This window comes from Doryrhamphus excisus, linkage group LG13, assembly GCF_037039965.1.
Source record: "Doryrhamphus excisus strain RoL-2023G ecotype Guam linkage group LG13, RoL_Dexc_Guam_v1.1, whole genome shotgun sequence".
NCBI classification, from domain to species: Eukaryota; Metazoa; Chordata; class Actinopteri; order Syngnathiformes; family Syngnathidae; genus Doryrhamphus; species Doryrhamphus excisus.
The window spans coordinates 9,761,754-9,785,793 of NC_136369.1; the positions used below are offsets into that span (position 1 = coordinate 9,761,754).

The 24,040-nt window shown below is 39.2% G+C and overlaps 1 protein-coding gene across 4 annotated transcripts in view; it reads right to left on the reverse strand.

Moving 5' to 3' along the window:
* The window catches only part of sbf2 (SET binding factor 2), a 76,980-nt gene that overhangs the window by 44,964 nt on the left and 7,976 nt on the right, over positions 1-24,040 (reverse strand). For all 4 annotated transcript variants that reach the window (XM_078795512.1, XM_078795511.1, XM_058088768.2 and 1 more), the window contains exons 2-6: positions 23,727-23,812; positions 6,906-7,043; positions 3,675-3,809; positions 2,503-2,613; positions 653-758 (exon numbers count right to left, since the gene is read on the reverse strand). In XM_078795512.1, coding sequence (XP_078651638.1) covers positions 653-758; positions 2,503-2,613; positions 3,675-3,809; positions 6,906-7,043; positions 23,727-23,812 — 576 coding nt within the window. The remainder of the gene's footprint in view (positions 1-652; positions 759-2,502; positions 2,614-3,674; positions 3,810-6,905; positions 7,044-23,726; positions 23,813-24,040) is intronic.

Genomic DNA, 24,040 nt, shown 5'->3' on the forward strand with positions numbered 1-24,040 from the left:
GTAATGTTAAAGTCAAATACACACATCCACAGTATATCTTAATTAATAAATGGTTGTAAGCAGGAATCACAGCATAGCAGGCACATACTGTACTGGTCACAGAAATAGTTTAAGGTATAAAAGATTAACATATTGTGCAAACTGAGCAACGTGAGCCCAACAAACTGCATCAAATCTTCATCATGTGCTTGTTCCTTCTTAGACCAAATTACAGAATCACTGAGGGGACAAAAAGCATATAATCTTGCCTCAGACAAGTTTACAATAGAATTAATCCAAAAGTCTCCAGAGTCTTAAAATCTGTAATTGTGATTTAGTCAAAATAATTGGGGCTTGGAAAATCTGATAAGGTTCAAGACAGAATTAACCTACACCACATCATGTCACAGCTATTAAGATGCCAAATTAAATAAACCCCAATGAGGATTTCAGCAATATGATTTAAAGATATTATTTTAAGAGGTTAAGCACTACAAAACCTAAAAAAATCTTCGCAACTTAATGAACAGTTTAGATATTTGCAATAAATGCTACATCAGATTAACAATTATACACTGCCATAAGCAGACTGGGAAAGTGACACGGAAGAAAAACATTATGGAGTCTTCCTATCAAATAATTACTTAATGGTACTTCAAGTGTCAGGACCCACCTAGCTGCTGGAAGAGCAGAGCAACACTCTTGCATGTGACGGGTAACGTGTCATTCAGAGGAGTCTGGATAAGCTGCCGGTCACCTGCTCCCAGGCTAAACAATTTCTGTACAAAAAAATGCAAAAAAGGTCAAAAAACGGTGCAAGAACATATCGCTTTGTTGGACTTGGATTTGACACCAGTGTAATAATATTGTGCCTCATCGGCAGAAATACTACATGCTTAAACTGGACCTATTGTGCTAATTTCTCTGCCCATTGTATTGAGTTATGGACTCTAATAGAGCAGCTACACACAATAACCAGCACAAAAAGCTTTCTAGTTCTTCTGGAATCTGCACCTATTCAGCTGTATTTCTTTGGATTTCATGCTTCCCGCGAAAATGGTCTGTTTTAATTTATTCCACGCACAGCCCACCTCCAGGCACGTCCACTCCGCTGTGGTTGGTCACACCCTCGAGTGCTTGAAATGACTCGTTGTGCCGATAGCTGCAAGCCCAACTTTCTAGGAGCGATTTATCTTTTTAAAATGTCCGCTTTTAACATAGAGCCATATGTGTTGGACGGCCATAGGGAAGCCTGCTCCTCTGTGACATCAAAAAGGAACAGTTTTGCAACGCCCTCTGGAAACGAGCGTTTTGAGCCATCCCAAACTTCTTTCAGGGCTCACTTTCAAATGCGCAAACCACATTATCTGAAACTTTGACATCGTTTAAGTTGATAATCCAACATTCTAACTACTTTTATAGGTCAGAAAAGTGGAAAAAAGCACAATAGATCCTTTTTAACAAAACATCAATGCCTATACAATGAGAGAGGCTGCATAAACAACATATTTCAATTCTTTACATAACTGTATTCTATTAGTGTGCAAGATTGATGACTTGACAGATAAAATTACTGATGGGATAGTAATCGTAGTTCGCAGGAGAATGGTGGGTATTGCCTTGAAAGACGCATCAACAAAGTTTGCAGAGCTCTTGATTCATCCAATTCCTTACATCCAGTAGCTGTAAGTTTTACCATGTGCGAGGTTGACTAATGTGTCTGTTCCCCTGCCTAAAGGCACACTTAAGGAGCTGCAAATTAAAGTGGTGTCATGCTGGGGACATACCAAATTCTTTCTCTTACAGCATATAAACAACTGTTTGAACAGATGCTGAAGTCACAACTTACAAGAATTTGTATTTTTCCAATAATCATCATTAGTGGCGAGTGGGCATTTAATTATTCAAAGATGGAATGCACAAGTTGATGTCATAATGAATGTTGTCTACTCGTGATGACATGGTAAGTATCAAGTGAGCTTAAGTGAAAAAAGTCAGAAAGTGGTTGTAGAACACTAACAGCTAAATGTAAGGACCTCAATGATGATCGTTAAAATAACATATGCCTTTATTAGTCCCACAAGGGGAACTCTTAAGTAATTTCCAGCAAGAAAACATATTTTCCATTTGACTCTGCCACATTCAATGCATCTGTTGGTTTTAGTACCAAACAACAAATGAGTAATTTCAGCATGCTCTGTCAGCACTCTTTTCAGTGATTAACTCTTGTCACACTGGTCTTGAAGAAGAAAATTCAAAATAAATTCACTGTATTTATCAAATTGAATACATATATACACAGTTAAATATAATTTTATTTGGTTATGACTTGTAAGGACTCAAAAATTTCAAGCCTATTATTTGTGAATTCGCTCGACCTGTCTTGCCTTGAAACTTGACTTGGACATGCATGACTTTACTTAAGACTTGTAAAACACTGACTTGCTCCCACCTCCGCCCGAAAGTCACCACAAATGTACCAGACAAAAATCACATTTAAAAGTTCCTTGAAGTGAAACATACCTGCGATCCTCCAGCCACAGGAACCTGGAATATAAAGAGATTGGCCACCAAACCCTCCAAAGGAAAACTCAAACTATCAGTGTATACAGTGTAGATCAGTCCCAAACAACCCTGGAAGAACAACAGGAGACATACAGTTAATTCAACATGTTAAATGAGTTGTCATGATGACATACAGTATCGTACTATGCTAAGTACACCCCCCACATTTCAAAAAGCATTTTAATTACGGTAGATCAACAAGGGACTATTACAAAGGAAACTTTAATATACTTTAGAGTTCCAGCTTTTATAGCAGTATAGATTTATCTGCTGAAAATCTATCTAAATAATTGTGTCTCGTCTACATTCAAGCATGATGGTGGTAGTGTCATGTCTGTCAAAATGTCAAATATGATGAAATGAAACATGAGTCTCTCCCTTGGGAAACTGGGTCATGTGGCAGTTTTCTAACATGACCGCAAACACATCTCCAAGATTTGCTTAGAGATGTGGAGGTGATGGTGTGGGCAAATATGTTTCATCCAGACCCAACCGAGCACCTTTGAAGAATCTTCAAGCAGAAGGTGGAGGAGTGCAAGGTGTCTTAACATTCATCATCTCTGTGATGTCATCATGGAGGAGTGAAGAGGATTCCTGTAACAACTTGTACAGCTCTGGTGAATTCCATGCCCAAGAGGATGAAGACAGTCCCAGACAAAAAAGGTGCTCAAACAAAATACTGACACTTTGACGACTACTTTCAGTGATGAATAAAGGCTATACTGCTATATAAGGTGTACACATAATATTCAAAGTCATTGAGGTTTTATTTCTATAGTATTGTCCCTTGAGAAGATATAAAATGGTCGGTGAAATGTGAGAAGTGTACTCATTTTTGTGAGATACTATTTATGGGCTCATAACAGAATATTACTAGCAGCAGTCTGGACATACAGTAAATACAGTTTCAACTAATTGTTAACTGCATTTATTGACAAGTGGAACCTATATTAAAAAAGTGAGAGATCCTTTTTTGTAGCTATCAGATACAGAACAGACTAAAACGTGACCAAAACAAGAAGCATTTCTGTCCAAAAGACTAAAAATAAAATGGTTGCCAAAGACAACACTGCTTCTACAACAGACAAATAATTCATAAATCAAGATGTAATCAAATAGTGACTTATTACCCTGAATATTTCTGGATAATCCAATCTCGAGACAAGAATGAGACTTTTTGGAGCAAACACTTGGGCTGGTTGGATCAGGCCATCCTCTTCCACCTCTTCATCTTCATCCCCATCAACCTCAATACTTTTTGATCCCTAGGATATAAAAAAAGAGGCAATTTTAATGAAACAGTTCAAGCACGTGCCGTGGACTTAAAACTATAAGCACAGTGTATAAATACACTGGCACATTTGTGTTACCAATGTAAATCATAAAGTCAGGGTGCGCCTTTAACATTTTACATCCATTGCATTGTGTTTAGAGAAATACCACAAATGTATAATTGTACACAACAAAAAACATATCCTAGTGATCAACCTTTGCATTAAGTTGGTTAATCACAGTGATATAAAGATTCCAGTCACTGATAATGCCATGAATGTGTTGAACGTTAAGCAATGTAGTTAATTTTAGAGATGACTCAAATGAGACAGAATAAACATACCATCCCTGTCAGAAGTAATAAAACTCGCATTAGACAAGGTAAGTTTTTGGCTGGTTAAGAGAATTATTTTCTATATTTGATTCATTAAAGATAATGCTGTTCATAATCTTTCGTCTCAGTCTTTCCATATGGAACACCTAACACATGAAGAATAATCCATCAGATTAATGTTGAGCCCCACGCCATCATAGAAAAATGTAAAACATCAGTGCTAATACAGAGATGACAAGACGGAGGCCAGAACAGTCGCACTATGTTGAAACAATTCTGTACAAATCAAAAAAGTAAAAGTAATTAATACTGCGATTAAACCATTTGTACTCAAAACTGATATAAGCTCATTGTACAAGTAAAGAATGGTCTTGTTCTAATCTTTTTGGATCCTCAATCAGGACAGTCATGCACCAACTTCTCAATGTTCATTCCTGACTAAAGCCCATATCACAATCTGGTATATTTCTTCAGACAGAGAAAACATGCCAGAAGTAGCTCAGGTCTATACAGTATTGGATCAGGTATCCCATTCAGATGGGGGTCATATTCCAGCATTATTCTTAGGATTTGGCTCAATTATTACACCCAAAACATTCCCCCCCACCACCTGTCTGGACTCCCTCTGGAATTTAATTGGGCATATAAGGATTAGAATGTTCAAACAATATCACGTTTCTAGAGGCTCTTTGGTGCCTTATGTAGAATTGAGGAATGTGTGTTTGTTTTTCCGGGGAATGATGTCAGGACAAGGCCAAATATAGCCCCAGCTCCTTATCGGGCTGTGTTTTACTAAACAAAAAGGTGGTATTATGCTTAACACGGTCCCGTATTTCGAATTTGTTATAATCTGTTTTACATTAGTTATAAAAGAATGATTGTAAAGTATAAACTGTCAGGATAAGAGAATGATTCAAGGAGTTGACAAAAATGTACTTGAAACAACAACATGGGGATGTAAATTAAAACAACCTACAATGTTTATTGTAAGAAACCCCCAGCTTATGTTGTTGACAGTTTAGCTATCATCAAATTGAGATGCTTCCCTTTAGCTTAAAACACACTTTTTTTTAGCCAAATGTGGCTAGTATCAATAGTGGTTTCAACAAGATTGCGCGTAGACCTCACAGCTAGGAGACCAGGGTTCAATCCCACCTTTGGCCATCTCTGAGTTTGCATGTTCTCCCCGTGCATGCGTGGGTTTTCTCTGGGTACTCCGGTTTCCTCCCACATTCCAAAAACATGCTAGGTTAATTGGTGATACCAAATTGTCCATAGGTATGAACGTGAGTGTGAATGGTTGTTTGTCTATATGTGCCTTGTGATTGGCTGGCGACCAGTCCAGGGTGTACCCCACCTCTCGCCCGAAGACAGCTGGGATAGGCTCCAGCATCCCCTGCGACCCTCGTGAGGAAAAAGCGGTAGAAAATGAATGAATGAATGAATGAATGAATGAAAGCTCTGCCAATGGAGTTCAAACTATTTCGAGTTTCATCTTACTGTTTCATCAAAAATTGAAAGTAACAATTAATCAAAAATATGGAATAAACGCATCAAAATTACAAAAACATCCTGGAACCTTAAATAAAATTACAAATACCTGCTGTACATAAGTGTTAGGGTGAGAGACAACAGACTGAGTAAAGTTCATCACCTAAGGACCTTAACACCAAGTAACAAACATAGCTGGATGTAATTTGTCTCCCTCCCCAAAAATACCCCACCACGGCACACAACAGGGCTATTCCTTCATTTCTGTTGCATTGAAATCAGTAGGGGAATTTGCGCTTGGTTGTACAATAGGAGGCATGTCAATAATTGTGGTCTGATTCACAAAACAAGATCTAACTGTTAAATAAGAAGGAAACAACGCTAACAATTGTTGATTCTAAAGATTCTTCTGCAGTGACTTGTTCGGTCTTTGTTAGGTGATACATACTTATTGTACAAGGTTCAATTTCTAACTCAACAAAACAAATTATTTGTTGAACTAACTGGAATGTGATTGACGACTGCCTTGCACATGTGAAAGGATGTGAAATCACAATGGGCAGAGTGACAGGAGACATTTAAGGACTCTCACAACGCCATACACAATGAAACTATTAGTTTGGTATTCTGGGGGCTTTTGGTTGCGAGAGACTTTAACAAGGTCATCCACAATCAAGTCCAATTGAATTTGTTGTGATTAATGATAGATGGGGATGTCAACTTGTATGCACGAGTGAATCATAAAGCTGAGGGTGACCACAGGTTCATTGGATCTTTTCTATCAGCATCCAGTATGCCTTTTATTAGCCTGCTGGATCCATCCAGGACTTTGTTTTCTACTAATTCTGGAAGATGTCACACATGTGCATTCCTTCAAATAAAAACAAAGTGCCAAAGAACATTAAAAACAAAATGATAATCCATAAATGGAAAACAGAAATGAGATACATATTGCTCAACCAAAAATATCCCTGATGGCTGTTAAGAGTCACAAAGGAGACACACCACAGTAGATGCACCTAACATTCATCATAAGTGTTCACAAAATTAATTTCACTATCAGGACCATCTATAATGTGGACTTGAAATTTCATTAAATCAGGATTAATGCGGCTCGTGCAGCGGTTCAGGGGTAAGGCAGGGTGAATTTTCAGTTACACAGAATCTTCTTAATTGTTCATCACATGACTGATGTACTAACTCCAGAAGAGTGTGTGTGTGTGTGTGTGTGTGTGTGTATGTAGTTGCATGTATGCAAGCCTACCTGCAGATTGACCTCAGCCTCATAGAATGTGAGGCAGGAGCAGTAGTGTCGGTCTGATTCAATATCTGTTAACACAACAGTGAAGAAGGTAGGGGCTTTCCTCTCCCTGGACAGCTTCCAACCTCCTGGCTGGCAGAACTGCAAATATTAGAAAATACTATTAGAATGTTGTACACTACAGCAAGACACCTATGTCGTTGTATCTGTTGCTTCAATCGTGTAAAAGTCACTCTTCAGTTTTAAGTGGGGCTCCTGAATTCTTTATTAATCTGGGCATATTTACCAGTTCTTGCAAATAGGATTTCCTGTTTCTGTACTACAATATTTACTCATCAGAGCTGGAAGTGGCGTGGTCACATTTATTGTCACTGAAAACCACAAAAAATGCCTTCGCTAATTAGGTGTCTTGGCATGAAGGAAATCAGCATCATTAAAAAAAGCCACATAAATGGTTGAATTCCAATGACAATTTGTGAAACCAACACTTAAAATGCAGTTCTTGCAGTTGTTTAAATAGTTATCTGATGATGAGTTAGGAAAAATAGATAAATAGTTTCCTGTCCTGACAATGTCTACGGTACAATGGTTGGGGTTCGTGTTTTAATTTAAACTACGTTTGAACTCAACATATGATGATATTGATTATGATTAAGCTCTTTGGTGTGAGGACTTAGGGAATCAAGCTCTTCCAAAATACTTCTCAAATAGATGCTTGTATTTCCAAACACAGAAATCACAAGTTTTTTATCATGATTACTGATGCATTAGATACGCAATATGCACAACAACCTTCAGTCACACTTTCTAATTAAACATGCAGTAGATGCAAAGCTGCTGCATTTGTGTCCTAAAGAAAACTAAACTCAAAGCACTTTGTTGGTAGTTTAAGCTGTTGTGTAATATTTCTGTATCGCTTGTCTTCACTAGGGCTGCTGGTATTCTGGAGTCTATCCCAGCAGTTTTAAGGTAAGAGGCAGGGTACACCCTGGACTGGTCGCCAGCTTATCTTAGGACACATATATGTACATAGACAAGCAAGCATTCACACTCACATTCACACATATGGGCAATTTAGAGTCTCCAATTAACCAAGCATGCATGTTTATGGAATGTGGGAGGAAGCCAGAGCACCCAGAGAGAACCCATGCATGCATGGGCCGAACATGCAAACACCAGAGATTCACAAAATCTTACACATCTCCTGACTGTGTGGCCTACATGCTAACCACTCAACCACTGTGCGGCTGTTTTAACTATTTTAAACAGAAAACACAACATCTCATGTCTATACGTAGAAACATAACAAAAATAAACACTTAAGTATAATATAGTGGAGTGACGTAATCACCAGAAAGAGACAGAGAATGACTCGAGTGAGGATTGTTGTATCTTTCTATTAAGCGTCACTGCCCAAGTTCGTTTGTTCGTTCTTCTTCTTTAACTTCCGTACAATTTTCTGCCACTCTCAGGAGCAACTCCTCCTGGATGACAGTGAAAGAAGTTGATCGTATCTATTTTAATCCTAAAAAAAGGGATACATGAAAAGAGTGCATCAATAATACATTTCAGGGTTAAATGTTGCAATCGTTTGATATATGTATCCATATTTCATTACACTCCTGGTGCAAAAAGGGGACCGATTATATATTCTTTTGGGGTAAGGGCCTGATGTCACAATGGCCTTGTCCAGATCGTGCATACTGATAAGTGACATCATTACGATCGAGAAACCTATGGCCTAAGAGACAAAGAGGGACAGCGCTGAAGTGAAGCAGAGTATAGAAAAAGGAAGGAATAGAGATTAAGAGTGGAAATGGCTGGGGGGGAAAGGAGCTTGTTCAACCTGAAGGTTTCAACCAGGATGCCATCATATTCGAGCAGATACAATAGTTTACAGGAAATCTGTTAAACATGCATTGTGGTTCTTTGAGTGGAGCATGTACACACACACACACACACCTGTCTGAAGCTATTCCAACTATGCCATTCATTGTTGTCAAAAAGGAGAGCCTAACACTGCTGATAACACATAACTCAGAAGATCACAGTCGATATGGCATCCTGTGTGTGTGGCTGTTTATGTGCGGGGTGAGTATGAACATGCGAGAACGACACGCACAGCCATATGGGGGAGGCGATGGTTCCCTGATATTCAAATATTTCCTGTCAGTCGTTATCTGGCCTATGGGTCAGTGGGGATGCAGACATGAGATTTGGAGCGTGTTGAAACACTTTTAATAAAATTTGGTGATGCGATAACTTCAACACATAATTTAACGATCCACTTAAAGCTGCCAAACTAAAACAAAGAATTATTCAACATGAATGTAGATGATGGAACCTATAAAAGGGCTACAATTGGGCAGCTTGATTAATGCATGTGGAAGGGATACTGTAAATCATTGACTACATTGTAATTATGTTTATTTCTCTGGCTCTCATTCAAAATTGCAGTTTGTAATTATACATAAAAGGTGCTGATATCAAAGCACAAACGATAAAGTATTTAGATTGCATCAAGCATCTTCAATTCAGATTCGGCTTTTGTAGACTTCTATAAAAAGAGAGAAGCTACAGTGTATTCCACAAATAGTGTTTATCATCAATTCAGTATAAACAGAGAAATGCCTTATGCCTTCTATTTAAACAGTGAACTTGAAACATTTCCAGTCAGTCAAACACAACACTGTGAATGTAAACACACACACAGACACAAATTTTAGGCTCATCATTGTCAGCTTAATGATTGCAAACAGCGATTTGAATGAGGTATGAATGACACAGCGAAACAGAAATGTGGACACGCAGAAACACAAATAATTTGACTTACAGCATTCTTCCTCAATTCGACACCAATCTGAAATGTGCTTGAACTATCCATCAACTAACAGAACATTAAAAATAAATTCTTCATTGGACAATACTACATGGATAAAAGTTTGAGTTGTCACTGTACAGGTTTACTATCTATTGAAAATGACTCAACACACAACCAGCTGTGAACACAACAACACAAGTGAGTACACCTCACTGTGAATATGTACAAACAGTGTCCAAAGCGTCTTAGTGTAAGCACCATTGTTATCTAGTACTGCCTTAACCTTCTTGGCCATGGAATCCACCAGAGCTGCACTGGTTGTGACTGGAATCCTCTTCCACTCTATGATGACATGCTGAAGTAGTGGATGTTAGACAAGGTGTCCCATCTCTCTCCCCCATCTCCCGTGAGGATGTCCTCCAGGAGCTCAATTGGGTTCAGAATTGGAGGCATATTTGGCTATTGCAAAAGAGCTCAAGCCTGCAAAAACGACTTTCTAAAATGAGAGGGAAAACCTTTCCTCCGATTACCACTCATGGTTGATGATTAAGTGAACTAATTTGAGTTTGTGTACAAAAAAGCAGACCGAGTCTTCAACTGGTGTCAGTTTGCCTGTCTATTGTGCACCAAAGTTTGTAGTATAGTGTTCACACATGATTAGTGCTGCAACATTTAGTCAAATAATTTGAGTACCTTGATTACAAAAATATTTAAAAACATTTTCTGCTTGGAAGAATCGCTTACGTCACCAACGTTCATATGTCACCCACATAAAGGACGAAGAAGGAAGCGGGTCTTTGAGCTTATTTTAAGCTGCTATGTCATGTAGGTTGGGTGAAAAAGTTACTGAAAAAATAAAACCTTGATTAACCCAAAAAATTAAACAAATTGGTCTTTCATTGTTTAGGGCAGTGCTTTTCAACCTTTTGTGAGCCACAGCACGTTTTTTTACATTGGAAAAATCTTGCGGCACACCACTAACCAATCAGCTACGTGTTGCCACACAGATGCATATTACATTGCTCTGCCAGTCTTTACACCACGGACACTCGACAATGGCATATATTTGCAGAAAATGATTAATAAATGTTAATTTAAAAAGAAAACTGATATTGGATAATTCCTCATGGCACACCTGTGCACACTGACTGGTTTAGGGAAACATTTTTCTTTTAATTATTTAATTAATTATTGCTTCTTGAACAAGTAAAAATGTTTTTTCTGATTACTCGATTAAGCAAAAAAAAATTCCGTAGAATACTCGATTACTAAAATTCCATAATTGCAGGCCTACACTTGACCATCCATCCCATCCATTCACAAGACAATAATAATTTGTGCTAACAACCCAAATTACACATTTGCATTCACATTTCTAAATCTTCTGTCACACAATAGTTATACCACTAAAACACATTTTTTGTGACTTACAATGCTACAAGCTATAACTAGGCATATGCCAGCTAAAGTAAACCCAGTTGCTACGATCCCAATGCAGTAAAACAAACTCACACCTGGAACCTGACCAGTCTAAGCACCAGTCTGCTCGGCTGACCATTCAGAGAAGAGGAGCTTAAGGGCTTTGCTCAGGGGTACATCTGAAGAGCCACTGAGAGAGGGGCAAGCTCAATTACAGCTCAATACAGTGTTATCCTCCAAGCCTGAGTATTGAATGCCTGATCACAAGCTAGCTTATCTCACCTTAAAGGGGAACTGCACTTTTTTTGGAATTTTGCCAATCATTCACAAACCTTATGTGAAACATGAACACATATTTCTTTCCCTTTTTTGTACATTATAACACGAGAAAACCTGTCATTGGCTGGCGACCAGTCCAGGGTGTACCCTGCCTCTCGCCCGAAGACAGCTGGGATAGGCTCCAGCACCCCGCGAACCTCGTGAGGATAAGCAGTAGAAAATGAATGAATGAATGAACACGAGAAAACTTTCAGAAATAAATATGTGTTCATGTTTCACATAAGGATTGTAAATGATGGTCAAAATTCCCCAAAAAGTGCAGTTCCGCTTTAAGGTCACAGCTACCGTTCATATCTCGAGGTCAACACCTATGTATATTGTCAGTGCTATTTTTTTCAAAACTGAAGACTCGGAAATTGGGAAAACTACAAGTGAAGGAATGACACATAATATCATGCACAAGCTGTACTGTATGTGAGCTCAGTGAAGCAGGTGCAAAGGTCACCATGGAGAACGTAGCCTTTGTACGGCAAGCATAGAACAACCCTCACCCACTACTCCCCACCACGAGACAGGGCATCTCCTGCTCTGAAATTAGACTGCAGTCAAGTGACACTGGAACTCCAGGACACGCTTGCTGTATTGATGTCAGAGTCGAGAAAACTAGTGCCCTCTGGCTAAACTTGCTGCGTCACATCATGTGCTGTAGCCAGGCATGACTGACTCCCACCCGCTTGCTGTATTCACCACCTTTGCCTGTGATACAAGATCTGCAATTTGACCCGCTAAGCATCGCCACAGTTGGGCACACAAGGGGCATCACTGATTTAAAATAAAAATGCCATTTACATTCTCGTACTGTGACGAGGCTTCTATCTGGTAAGACCTACCAACTCCAAATATAACTGGGGTGAGGATGACTCAGGACCGTTGAAAGAGAGGACAGTATCACAAGGCTTTGTCTTCCTCTGTAGTGACAAAGCTTGAACAAGATGCATTTTCCTCTGTATATCGCATAGCAAATGATCACGTTACATTTGAAATTAGGAATGGATTGGTATTATTGCTTCCACTGGTAACTGTAATAATAACTGTCATCTTATTTTCATCCAATCATGCAAGAAGCTCATCACAAGCTGTAATATAACTCAATCATCTTCAGACAACACATAACTCGATGGTGTCATGCATGGGAAGTTGGGAAGTGGTGTTTTCCAAGGTGAGAGATCTCATAAGATCATGTCAAAACAGCACTGGTTGACATGCACAAGCAGCCTGATTGAATGAGAAGTACCCTAGACAATATGCTCAGGAAAATGTGCTCTCCCATTTATTTCCATCATCCTCTTCCTTCAACTTTCCTCATTCATTTGAAAGAGCTGCATAGCAGGAAGACAAACACAATGACGGAAAGTAGAGTGTGAGGGGTCAGGGGCCAGAGATGGGGTGAAAAGGTTAGTGGCGTGCTGCCTGCCCAGAAGTGCCATATTATGAGGTCTGCAGGATGAGTCGTGGTCAAAACAACCACAGAGCGATTCGGCCAAATGGCTTGACGAAACTCCCATCCCCCACCCTCTTTACCCATTGCTATTGCAAACAAAGTCACCATCCTGCAACAATGTTTGTAAATTGTTACGTCGCTGCCCAAAACTGATGCACTTTTCTCTTCTTAACTTCAAAAAACTCTGGTTCCACTTCGAAAATGTGTTATGCAATGTTGTGCACACATGGTTCATTTTAGGGGTAGATATTTTTAGATGGCCATGATGGTCTGAACCGCACAAATAAGAAAAAAAGTTTAGTCGTCAGAACAGGAAGAGTCAAAGAAAATTGAATTCTTCTGCGTGCAATTTTGGCTTTATAAATGCCATATGGGTAGGAAATGCAATGTCAGAAAAAATACCTTGTATTGTATTGTCAATGTCAAGCTGCTGTAGCCAAGCAATGCCCAGAAACAGGCTCAATATGTGATATAGAACTTTCATTTTTTTCCATTCTATACAGACAGGTTCCTGTCAGAAGAATGTATCCCATCTTAGGTTATAGTAAAGGGGACCTATTGTGCTCATTTTCTGCCCTTTGTATTGACGTTGTATTAACGTTGGAAAGGCTTCAGCAACAGTTTAGTGGCTAGTCCAGCTTCGCACATGGTCCCAAAACAGTCCCATATTTTTCGCTTGCTGGTCAGGAATCTGCAACTTCAACCATTTCTGCCTGATGCACGCGTCTTGAGGCAAGTTCGCCTTCCTTCAAACCTGAAGGAAACCTTCTCTCAGGGGTCAGTCAAACCTCATTATCTGAAACTTTGGCATGGTTTAACACAAGTATTCTAACATTTATAGGTCTGAAAAGTGAAAAAATATTGAAATAAATACTTTATTGATGTGGAAGGAAATTCTTGAACTCAAACCCAAAAGCCTCTTCTTTTGGCATGGATTTCCTAAACATAAACCTAACTTTATTTTGCCTTAGTGTGTGTCTAAAAGAGTTTGACAAACACAATATTTTCCAAAAACTTAGAACTGAACATTTGCTTGCTTAACCTCATAGGGGTTCACCTGAACTATGAATCATAGAGTTGAATCATAGTTTAAGTACGTATTTGAAACATAGTCAGCAGCACCAAAGTTCCTTCTCAGAAACAAAGTAAAGTTTGTGGATTGTCCTGGGACAGTTACAGTAACCTGTCTTTAGGCAACACTGATAACAAAACATAATTAACTAAATTATCCCACTGCTGCAATGCAATCGTTTGCTCAGACAAATCAACATGTTATGACAATGTCAAACATGTTGGGTGGTTGCCGGGAATATGGGAATATGGGAATATGATTTGTTTGAGGCTGTACAGTGTGTGACACTACTCCGGTGTAATGTCAGCGGCATTGTTTTATGAATAATAACGTCCGCTTGTACAGCCATATTTTTTAATGTACTATTCTTAAAATCAATGTTAAACACTCTTTTCGTTGGCCCCATCTCATGTATTGTCTCGCACCGTGAGTTAGGTGTCTCATGACACACCTATTGATTAGTGTTGCAATCACAATCGCTATAGCCAATGAGCTATCTCTGAATCCGATGACTATTTGGCTCATCCAGCACTTCCAGCTGATTAAGTGGGTGCGCTCATCATTTTGGTTCTCTTCCCCTAATCCTTCCCCCAATATCCCCCACTCAGATTCCAATTTCAGTCAATGGTATAACTAAATACTGTCTTTTCTCGCTTTCCTCTTTGAATTTAGACATACAGTTGCAATGCAACTGACGGAACAGACCGGAACAGACAGAATATGCCCGACTCATCTGTTGTAAAGCAAAGCTGTGCTAGTAACACAGTAACGTTATAATGCACAGAAAAAGGATATAAATATGTGTTCACGTTTGACTTAAGGATTGCGAATGACGGGCAATATTAAAAAAAAAAGTGCAGTTGCCCTTTAAGATATCCAGTTATGTATGTACGTATGTTATGTTATCAAAAACAAAAAAACATGCTGGACTCAAAGAGTGATGAATGAAACGAGTGGTGTAAACAGCTTTATCCTGAGCTTGCAGATCAGCACAATGAAACACTGCGTCAGAGTGCTGAGCCCCAGACTTTAGAATGCACTAAGATAATGGCTGATAATGACCCTGCTACGGAACAGGTGCTTCCTCTACCGCCTAGAGAGGCCTCTGATAATTTATACACCGTAGGCTACAACAACGCTTCTGCTGCTAATCATCTTAGCAAACACCTATGAAGCTATGGAAGAAGTCTAAAACCCGCCCACGATGCGTATGCTTGTGTTGCAGCCAGTCCTTTGTGAGGAAAGGAAATACAATGTGCACACTAACACCTTCTTGTCACATGGTCACCGGAGCGTATGTAATGTTGTTCTAAAACAATAATAAAGGATATCACTATTGATGTACCAAACACATGATGTCCAATCTCAGCTTCCATCTCCAGAGTAAACACATTAAGTGTGAATTCCAAAAAAGGGCAAAGGCTTAACACATATTAATGGCTTAAGATACAGGATAAATGCAATGCAAACATCAGTATTGTGACGTGTATATAGGCCGAAACTGTTTTTTGTACAGCACGGTAATATTTGTTGCAGAAATAAAAATAAAAACTGTCACAGGTCATGGTGTTTGTTTATTAGAATCTGTCTAAAAGCAACTTAACAACTGGAAAACAATCTCCCTGCTTGGGGAAGGTTTAAGTCATGCACTGTGGCACATGTTCTATAGTTCATTTGATTGTGTTTATAGCTTCTCACTCCAAAATAAACACCTAAATGTTTTCAATGGAAGTGAGACCAAAGCCATGTCCCCATATGCCAAGGATCCCTGAACGTGCCAGATGTGATTTCATGCTATGATCTCTTTCAATGATACAGGTGGTTGAATGGTGGGAATGCTTTTTATTCAAACATTCAGAAGGGGACTAATCAGCACAATGGCAGCACAAGGCAAATATAAAAACACATTTTACTACAGATCCAAACATAAGTTTGAATCTGAAAGATACTGAAACAGGCTTGATTGGCTTTGCTGTTCCTGAATTGTTTAACAGGCACATAACCCTGCCATCTTTAGAACCTCACAAGGAGAGCTAAAAATGTCAGACATGAATGTAATACACTGCTAAATGATGTTATACTGTCAGATGCTAAAGCTAGTCCAAAAGGACATTTTTCAAAAAAGATTCTGAATCTTTCACCCAAGTAAATAAACACCTCTTCCTACTCTATATGGAACAAATAGTTAGGGCCACGCTTCAACAATCAATACCAGCAAGGATGTCAAAATCGTATCTCCTTGAACAAGCCTAAAAGTGACAAAGATGTTTGTGAAATGTACGTAGTCTTATATACAGTAGATTGTGGCAACATTTTTGGGCAGGTAACGGACTGACAGATGGAGACCAAAGGTCAGCTTCTTCACGACACTACGCCGCTAGGATTTGGGACTACTTTGGTTTTACAACACAGGACGAATCACAAACACAAGTTCTTTGCAAGTCATGCTGCAAAACAGTGGCTCCATTGAGGGGAAACACAACAAACAGTCACCTACAACACAACAACCAGGACCTTTATGCTATGTATTTGCGATCTAAAACTGCACAGCCTACTCAGGTAAATGTAAAGGCAAATTCTCAAACGTGCATTAATGAAAATTTCGCTTCTGTCACTCCTTATGAGAAAACTTTGAGGCGACACAAAGCTTTAACTGCAGCCACTATGCAATATATCGCAAAATGCACACTCTCTGTTAATGCTGGGTGTAAAGAGGGCTTTTTCGGAACTGGTAAAAGGAGTTTGACCAGAGATATCAAGTGCCATCACAAACATATTTCTCCCAAGTCGCTATTCCTGACATGTACAAAACTTGTGTGAAATCCGTAAAGGCAGAGCTTAGTGAAGTGATTACATTTTTTTTCTATATTTATTTAAAAGATAATGTACTCTTGACGATTGACTCCAAGTCACGTTGCCAGCTTGTATGTTAAAATTTAAATGAAATACTTTGCCCACTCCAATGCACACCCTTATTGCAAAATATATTGACCATGTCACTAAATTGTCAACAGATCTCTTCTATGTATGAGGTGTGTTTTGAAGCAGATGACCACCAGTACTTGAAGTACTTGAAAGTTGGCACTGAGCCAAATGCAATGAGCGTCAGGAGAACCGTTCTGTGATTGAGTGTGTAGACAAGTCCTAACATCTACATGGATTGTTTTGACAAATGTTAAGTACAATTTGATCAAAAGTTGAGTTACTACAGCTTCTGCTTGGACATCGACAAGTAGCAAACAACTGGAAAAACAGTCATACATCACTCGCTGACACTGGCTCACAGTGTGAACACCAAGGTAGGTTGGATTGGAATGTGTGCCTAAAGATCTTAACATGCCCTTCCAATAATGCCTTGTGCACTGCCACTTCCATATCACAGTATTATCATTCATAGCCAGGTCATAATTTACAGTCTGCTTACAGCTTTTCTCCAAATGAGAAATTTCGTCACTTTAACATCCCCGACTGCACGCAGTAAACGCAGACCTACGCATGTTACCACTCATACACGATAAGTCAGGGGTCTCCAGCCAGTAGTTCACGAGTTACCAGTAGCTCCTAACCACTTTTTAAGTAGCTCTCCAAATAACATTTATTATGTACTCCTATACCGACAAAATTAGACAATGGGGTTCGGCAGTAGCCCTGAAGTCTTTGGGAGCGCTTGAGAGTGTGACCAATCACAGAGGAGTGGGCGTGCCAGGAGGCGGGCTGTTGGTGGAATAAATTAAAACAGACTGCTTTGGACATCCAAGGACATACAGCTGTTAGGTAGGTACAGATTCTGGAAGATCTGGAAAGCTTTCTGTGCGGGTTATGTGTAGCTGCTCTATAGAGGTCCACAACTCAATACAAAGGGTCGAAAAAATGTGCATAATAACTCCTAATGGTGCCCAGAGAAAGTTCCTAGTTAATGGTGAATCAACAGTGCCTCGACTGGTTGCAGACAAATAGCGCACACAGAATTGATCATTATGTTATAACTCAGCCTGTCCTTAAAAATTGTTGATCGACGGCACTATCAATCCACTTAATAAATGTGTTGTGTTATGTTTTCTCTGACAGCAATAAACTTGTACCAGTATCCTCTTTGTGTGCTCTTCAGTGTCCTGTGGCTTCAATTTAACTTGTCCCTTTTCCGGGTGACCTCACAGCGCTTTTCGGCATGGAAAGTCTTGCTTGCTCAACAGCTCCAGCTTTGTTTCCTGGTGTGTTTAGCTTCAGTGGGGCACACGAAGCATTGATTACTCATGTCTTGGTCTTCCTGACAAACACATGATCCCGTTCCCCCACTGGCCAGGACAGCATCCTGCTATGTGGAATGCACTGTTTACATTTTCTCTGAATGTTTTACAAACATCATGAGACAGACGTGCAGTGCGACATGTCAAACTACAGTGACTTGACTCAATGCATCAAGAGATAAAATGATGCTACATTTCTTTCTTCAATCAGCAGCATTGCTGATTGCTGACCTTAGCCAAAAGCCGCAGGTCACGGGGAAGCCAAATTATGAACTATCATTTACTTAACGTGCATAAGCCTGACCAAATGTGAAAAGTTTGTGTTTCATTTTCCATTTTCTGGATGACACCAACAGTTAGAAATTTCAACTTCAGAATCCTTCCCGTAAATGCAAGCTACATTCGTCACGACAGAATAGATTCATGGGGGGGCAGAGCCACAGTTTTAGACAACAGAAATGAAACAAATGTTTACAGTCTGGTTCAGTTTTTTTGTTCAAAATGTGTGTTTTATTGTTTAACTGCAGGGAATCATGACCTGAGAAGAGACAGCAGGAATGAGTGTGTTACTAGAACAATGTCTGCAGGCTACATGTAAAAGTCCTCAAGTTTAACACTGAACTCTGTGGCACTCTGACCTTGCAGGTGTTGTTTCCAGGACAACACTCAACATAAACACACACAAACACACCGTCTGAAGGATAGACCAATTATAAACAGAAAAAGCTATCCATTTCAGTTACCTCTTATGTGCCATATTATATATTACCTTATTTAATCATCTCCTCTGATTTTTTTTTATGCAAAACAAATTAATAATTTTGTGTTAAAAAAAAAAAAAGACCAAAAATTCTTTTCTTCTGGTTTTTGATTTGCATGGGTTTTTCATCAGGTGTCTCCAATATCACCATCCATAATCCAGAACACAATAGGATTTGTGTCTTTATATCAGACAATGTGATGGAAATATACTGACCTCCATCTAAAGACCTGGCTCATCCATAACAGATGAGGATTTGAGCTGGTTCCTATCACCATCACTTGCCTGAAAAGATTAGAAACACATTTTTTGCACACACAAGTTGTAAACGCTTTTTCTTGGTGCATTCCTCATCTGTGGTTATTTAGTTTGCTGGGGGGCGGTTGTGACCACAAAATGCTTTTCGTGCTCAACTCCATGCACTGTTTTCACCAGATGTGTTCCTTGTTTGTAAATGACTCATTTTCTTGTTCATGGAGCAGAGAAAATCTGCAGCCAATAATGGGCTACATACCAGCGTAGAACAAAGCCAAAATGCAAATTGCTGAGTGGGCCTGTTAAGCACTATGGTGTATCTAGATAAAGCTTCAAAGATGGAATTCCTGTCATTTGGCGCTTGACCAAACATTGTCATGACCAAATAGTAGAAGGGTAGATTTTCTGAAAGAAACCATGTTTCCTGTCCTTGATCCTCAGACTGGGAAATAATGATGAAACCACTTGAGGCCCGTTAGCCAACTATATTATTACTACTCTTGTAGATGTCATTTTATTTTAGAAATGGGCATTTCTTTCTTCTTTTCGAATTTTATGGCGGCAGCTATGGGATATTTTAGTAATCAAGTATCGATCAATCAAGTTTTGGAACTTGACTTAATAATAAACAACCAATTGTTTGATTTTTTTTAGATACTCAACCGTTTTATTTCGTAAATTTAGATTTTGCATAGGAAGAAGTCATCCAAGACAAACTATTTAGTGCAAAGGGAGATAAATAATTCTTACTATAGTACGACTAAATGACATATTACATTATGATGGCTGTGCATTTATACAACTCAATGCAACTACAGGTTTACCAGAATTAAGCCATGCCATGGTCGGCAGATGGCTACTGGGCCCCTGTTGGGCACCCATACTGGGCACCCATTGTGGTATGGAAGTGCTACATTACAACGGATACACCTCATGGTGTTCACCTTACTATTTCGCCACATTTTCAGCCTTTCCAAAATGTTGTTTTCCATATCTTTCGTTGCCTTGGAGCATTCTCCTGTGCCTTGAAACCTCAGCTTCCTTCGGGTGGCATAAGTGCTTTGGTGACATAAACGTTTCCTCAAGTAGAAAAAAAAATTGTAATCGAAGTACTTAAATTATTTGGGTAATCAATTTCCAAAACTTCAACATTTTAGAAACAAAATGACTTACCAATGAATACATAGCAAAGAGCAACAAACTCTCTGAGCATTATAGATTTTAGTACTTCTCAATTTCAGTGGAGGATGACATACTGTATAATGAAGAAGCACTGTGGAATGTGCCCCCCACCCCCCACCCCCCAAGATGAAGAACGAAAAAAATGTAACACACTCACAAGGATACAAAAACAATGTGCAGGTCCTCAGTGCCATCTGGAAACACTAAACTAATAGATTTAGCTAAACATGTGGTCGTGTTTCTATATTTACACGTGATGAAACCCCACAGGACCCTGATAGAGGATGAGAGACCAAGCTCAGACAGGGCAGCCAACTTGTTTTATCACCCAGACGCACTAAAAGTTTGAACTTTGACAAAAGAAATGCATTCAATTTCATTACAAACCTTCTATTTTGAAGTCCCAACAAGTTCCCCATCTTTCAGACAAATTTGGGAAGTACTTGGCTTGTCACTATGACAGTATTTGTAAACTAATGTGTACATTCTATCAAAAGTTGTATCAAAGTTGTATCAAATACACTAACTTCTAAAGAGAATTTACCATTGTAATTAAAATGTCAAGGGCTTATAAATACATTAAAAATAAATGTAACAAAAAACTAAAAAAAATCATAAAAATGAAATGTAGAAAAACAACCTCACTTGACCTCAATTGTATTAAGTCTCGCTCCATAAACAAGAATTATGGCAGCTGCAGTAATTGTAAATAATCTTTGATCAGTGTTTGAAGGTTTTATTCTGTCAAAACACATGCATAAATACAATTAGCCTTATAAAGTGAGATTCTAAAGAATGCCTGATGGTTTACACTCTTGGCATACATAGATGACCCATATTATGCAACTTGTTGGCCTGCACACCTGCTGTTCTTCACTATATCACTTAGCTCATGAAGTTAATACCTCAGGTTGTGATCCCTGACCCCTACGTGACATTCCTCAAACTCAAAACACTCCGCTTATGAGACAGAGAAGGAGGGGGAGATGTGACAAAACAAAAAAAAAAGCCAGCGGCCTGTATCTTGCACAAAAAGATTTTCATGACAAAAATATTTTAAACATAACGCTCCGGACAAATTTGTTATAGTACTGGGAAGAGTCAAGTGCCAGGGTAAACAGATGCCTAATGTCTCATTTCTGGGAACTACAAAAAGAGTGTGTTAAATTCTCCAGGATTTAATGACCTGTACCTGAAGGTGGAAATGTGCATCTTAATATTTTACAATTAAACAACAATTTTATCATGATGTTTGCAGTTTCTTTAAATAGTAGCATGCAGGCCTCAGAGATGGGAGACCAGAGTTCAATTCCACCCTCAGCCATCTCTGTGTGGAGTTTGCATGTTCTCCCTGTGCATGCGTGGGTTTTCTCCGGGGACTGCGGTTTCCTCCCACATTCCAAAAACATGCATGTTAGATTAATTGGCGACTCCAAATTGTCCATAATGAATGTGGGTGTACCCCGCCTCTTGGCCAAAGACAACTGAGATGAGGACAAGCGGCAGAAAATGAATGAATAAATACTTATTGTTGGATGCTGTGGAAAACGTACCCAAATTCAATTGAATGTAGGCTTATTTTGAATACCAGCATTGTAATCAAACCTCAGTTTTCAGTGATTAGCATGAGCATGGTGAGAAATAATTAAAAATAAAGAACACCGCTGGACTAATAAAAGACCACCGTCTACAACCCAGATGCTGACAGGGTTGCAAAAACAAGTTAAGAGTCGTCTCTGAAGCCCTAAACACAGGCAGGCTTTTAAACAGTCAATTCACTCATCTAAACATACTACCAGTCCTGACGTCAACGTTTACAGGCTTAAAACCTGTTACCCTATTCTTCCCTTAACTATAAGCATTTAAGGGTACAGTGTTTAAATGACATCCAGTGTGACAACAGTAAATTTAGCATAACCACACTGTAATATGATTCCCAATAATAAAATACTGCAGCAGTACATCGCGATTAGCACTTTCAGGAGTTGTGCCGGTTTCTCATCGTGTGGTTTTCACTCATTCGCTGCCAAGACCACTGAGCTTACTTGTGTGCTGCAGCCAAGACAAATGAACAACATTGATATAATACAGACACTGATATTCTTTGCAGCAAGATACACTTTACATGCTCTTGTGGCCCTGAAAATTAAGAGGTTTTTGTCCACTCTGATAAGCAAATATTTGGTCCTGATACGGGTAACAGATCCCTTGTCACAGACCCCCAGTGGCCTTCTAGTAAGGGAAGAAGCAACTAAGAAAAGCTTAATATCACAAAGGCCAAGACAGAAAGGGTGAATATAATGCAAATATGAGAAAACTTCCCCAATTAGTGAGCACAGGAAGAGCTTTTAAGTAAACATTTCATGATAAATAGCAGGAAATGCCACTGTCCATCCCATGGAATTCACTTGAGTTGGACAAATTTAAAATGGCAAAAAAAAACAAAAACTGTGCCAATGCAAATCCTGACATGCCTTGTTTGTACTTAAAACGATAGAACAGAGCTGATATTTTTTTTTTTTTTTGCAATTTCAATGTCTGTGCATCTCTGGGATTGTATAATTACTAAATACAGCAATATCTACAAATCAAACAACACAAGAAAATTGCTTCAATGAACCAATAATGAACCAATTAAAAAAACACTCCAATGAGGAGAGATGACCCGCAGTGCGCCGTAAGTGGCTTAGCGTGAGCAAATGAGCTCTCCTTGTTTACATGTAATGTGGTGTAAAAACACATGTGGTAAACAAAGTCAATAGTGTGGGTCCTTTCCACTGCCTAAGACCCCTGCTCGCTAGAGACATCAACCTTCAACACAACAAAACCCCACCAGTCACCGGAAACACCACAACAGAACCCTAAAAGCGAACGAAAAACGCCCCCACCACCAAAGAAGGGGGAGGGGGAGGGGGGGTGTAACAACTAATTCACAACATTGATGCATCCATTTATATTACTACGATCTGTGTTTAGTAAATATTTCAGTCCAATCAAATACCACATTCATTTGCTGAGGGATTTGCATAATGACGCTCATCTTTGGGTGCAAAGTGCAGGTTTGATATCCTAAAATTCCCTCTACATCTGGCAGCCAATATAAACCGCGGGAGACTCGTAGAGTTCGCTCACCGCCTGACCCCACCCCCAAAAACTGCAAACCCAGGATAAGTAACACTGTACAGTAAATGAAAATGTACTCAAATATTAGGCAGTAGCAGTTATCTAAATATAAATACATATACATATATAAATCAATTACAATTTTTCATTAAATTTAGTACTCACCATCTCCACCCCTTGAGGGAAGGCTGTTCCCTCCCAGTCCTTCTTGGGGAATCGCTGAATGATCTTCCCACATCCCTCTCCTGAACCTGCAGACAGAAATGTGATGTCTGTTAAAGAACCGAACTTGTTAAAATGTAGTATTCTTGTGTTAAACGATGCCAAAGTTTCAGATAATGAGGTTTGCGCATTTGGAAGTGAGCCCTAAAAGAAGTTTGGGATGGCTCAAAACATTCGGTTTCAGAAGGCGTGGTGGTAAAACTGCCCCTTTGGTCGAAATATCCGCCAAACTGTTGCTGGAGCAAGAAGCAACGCGC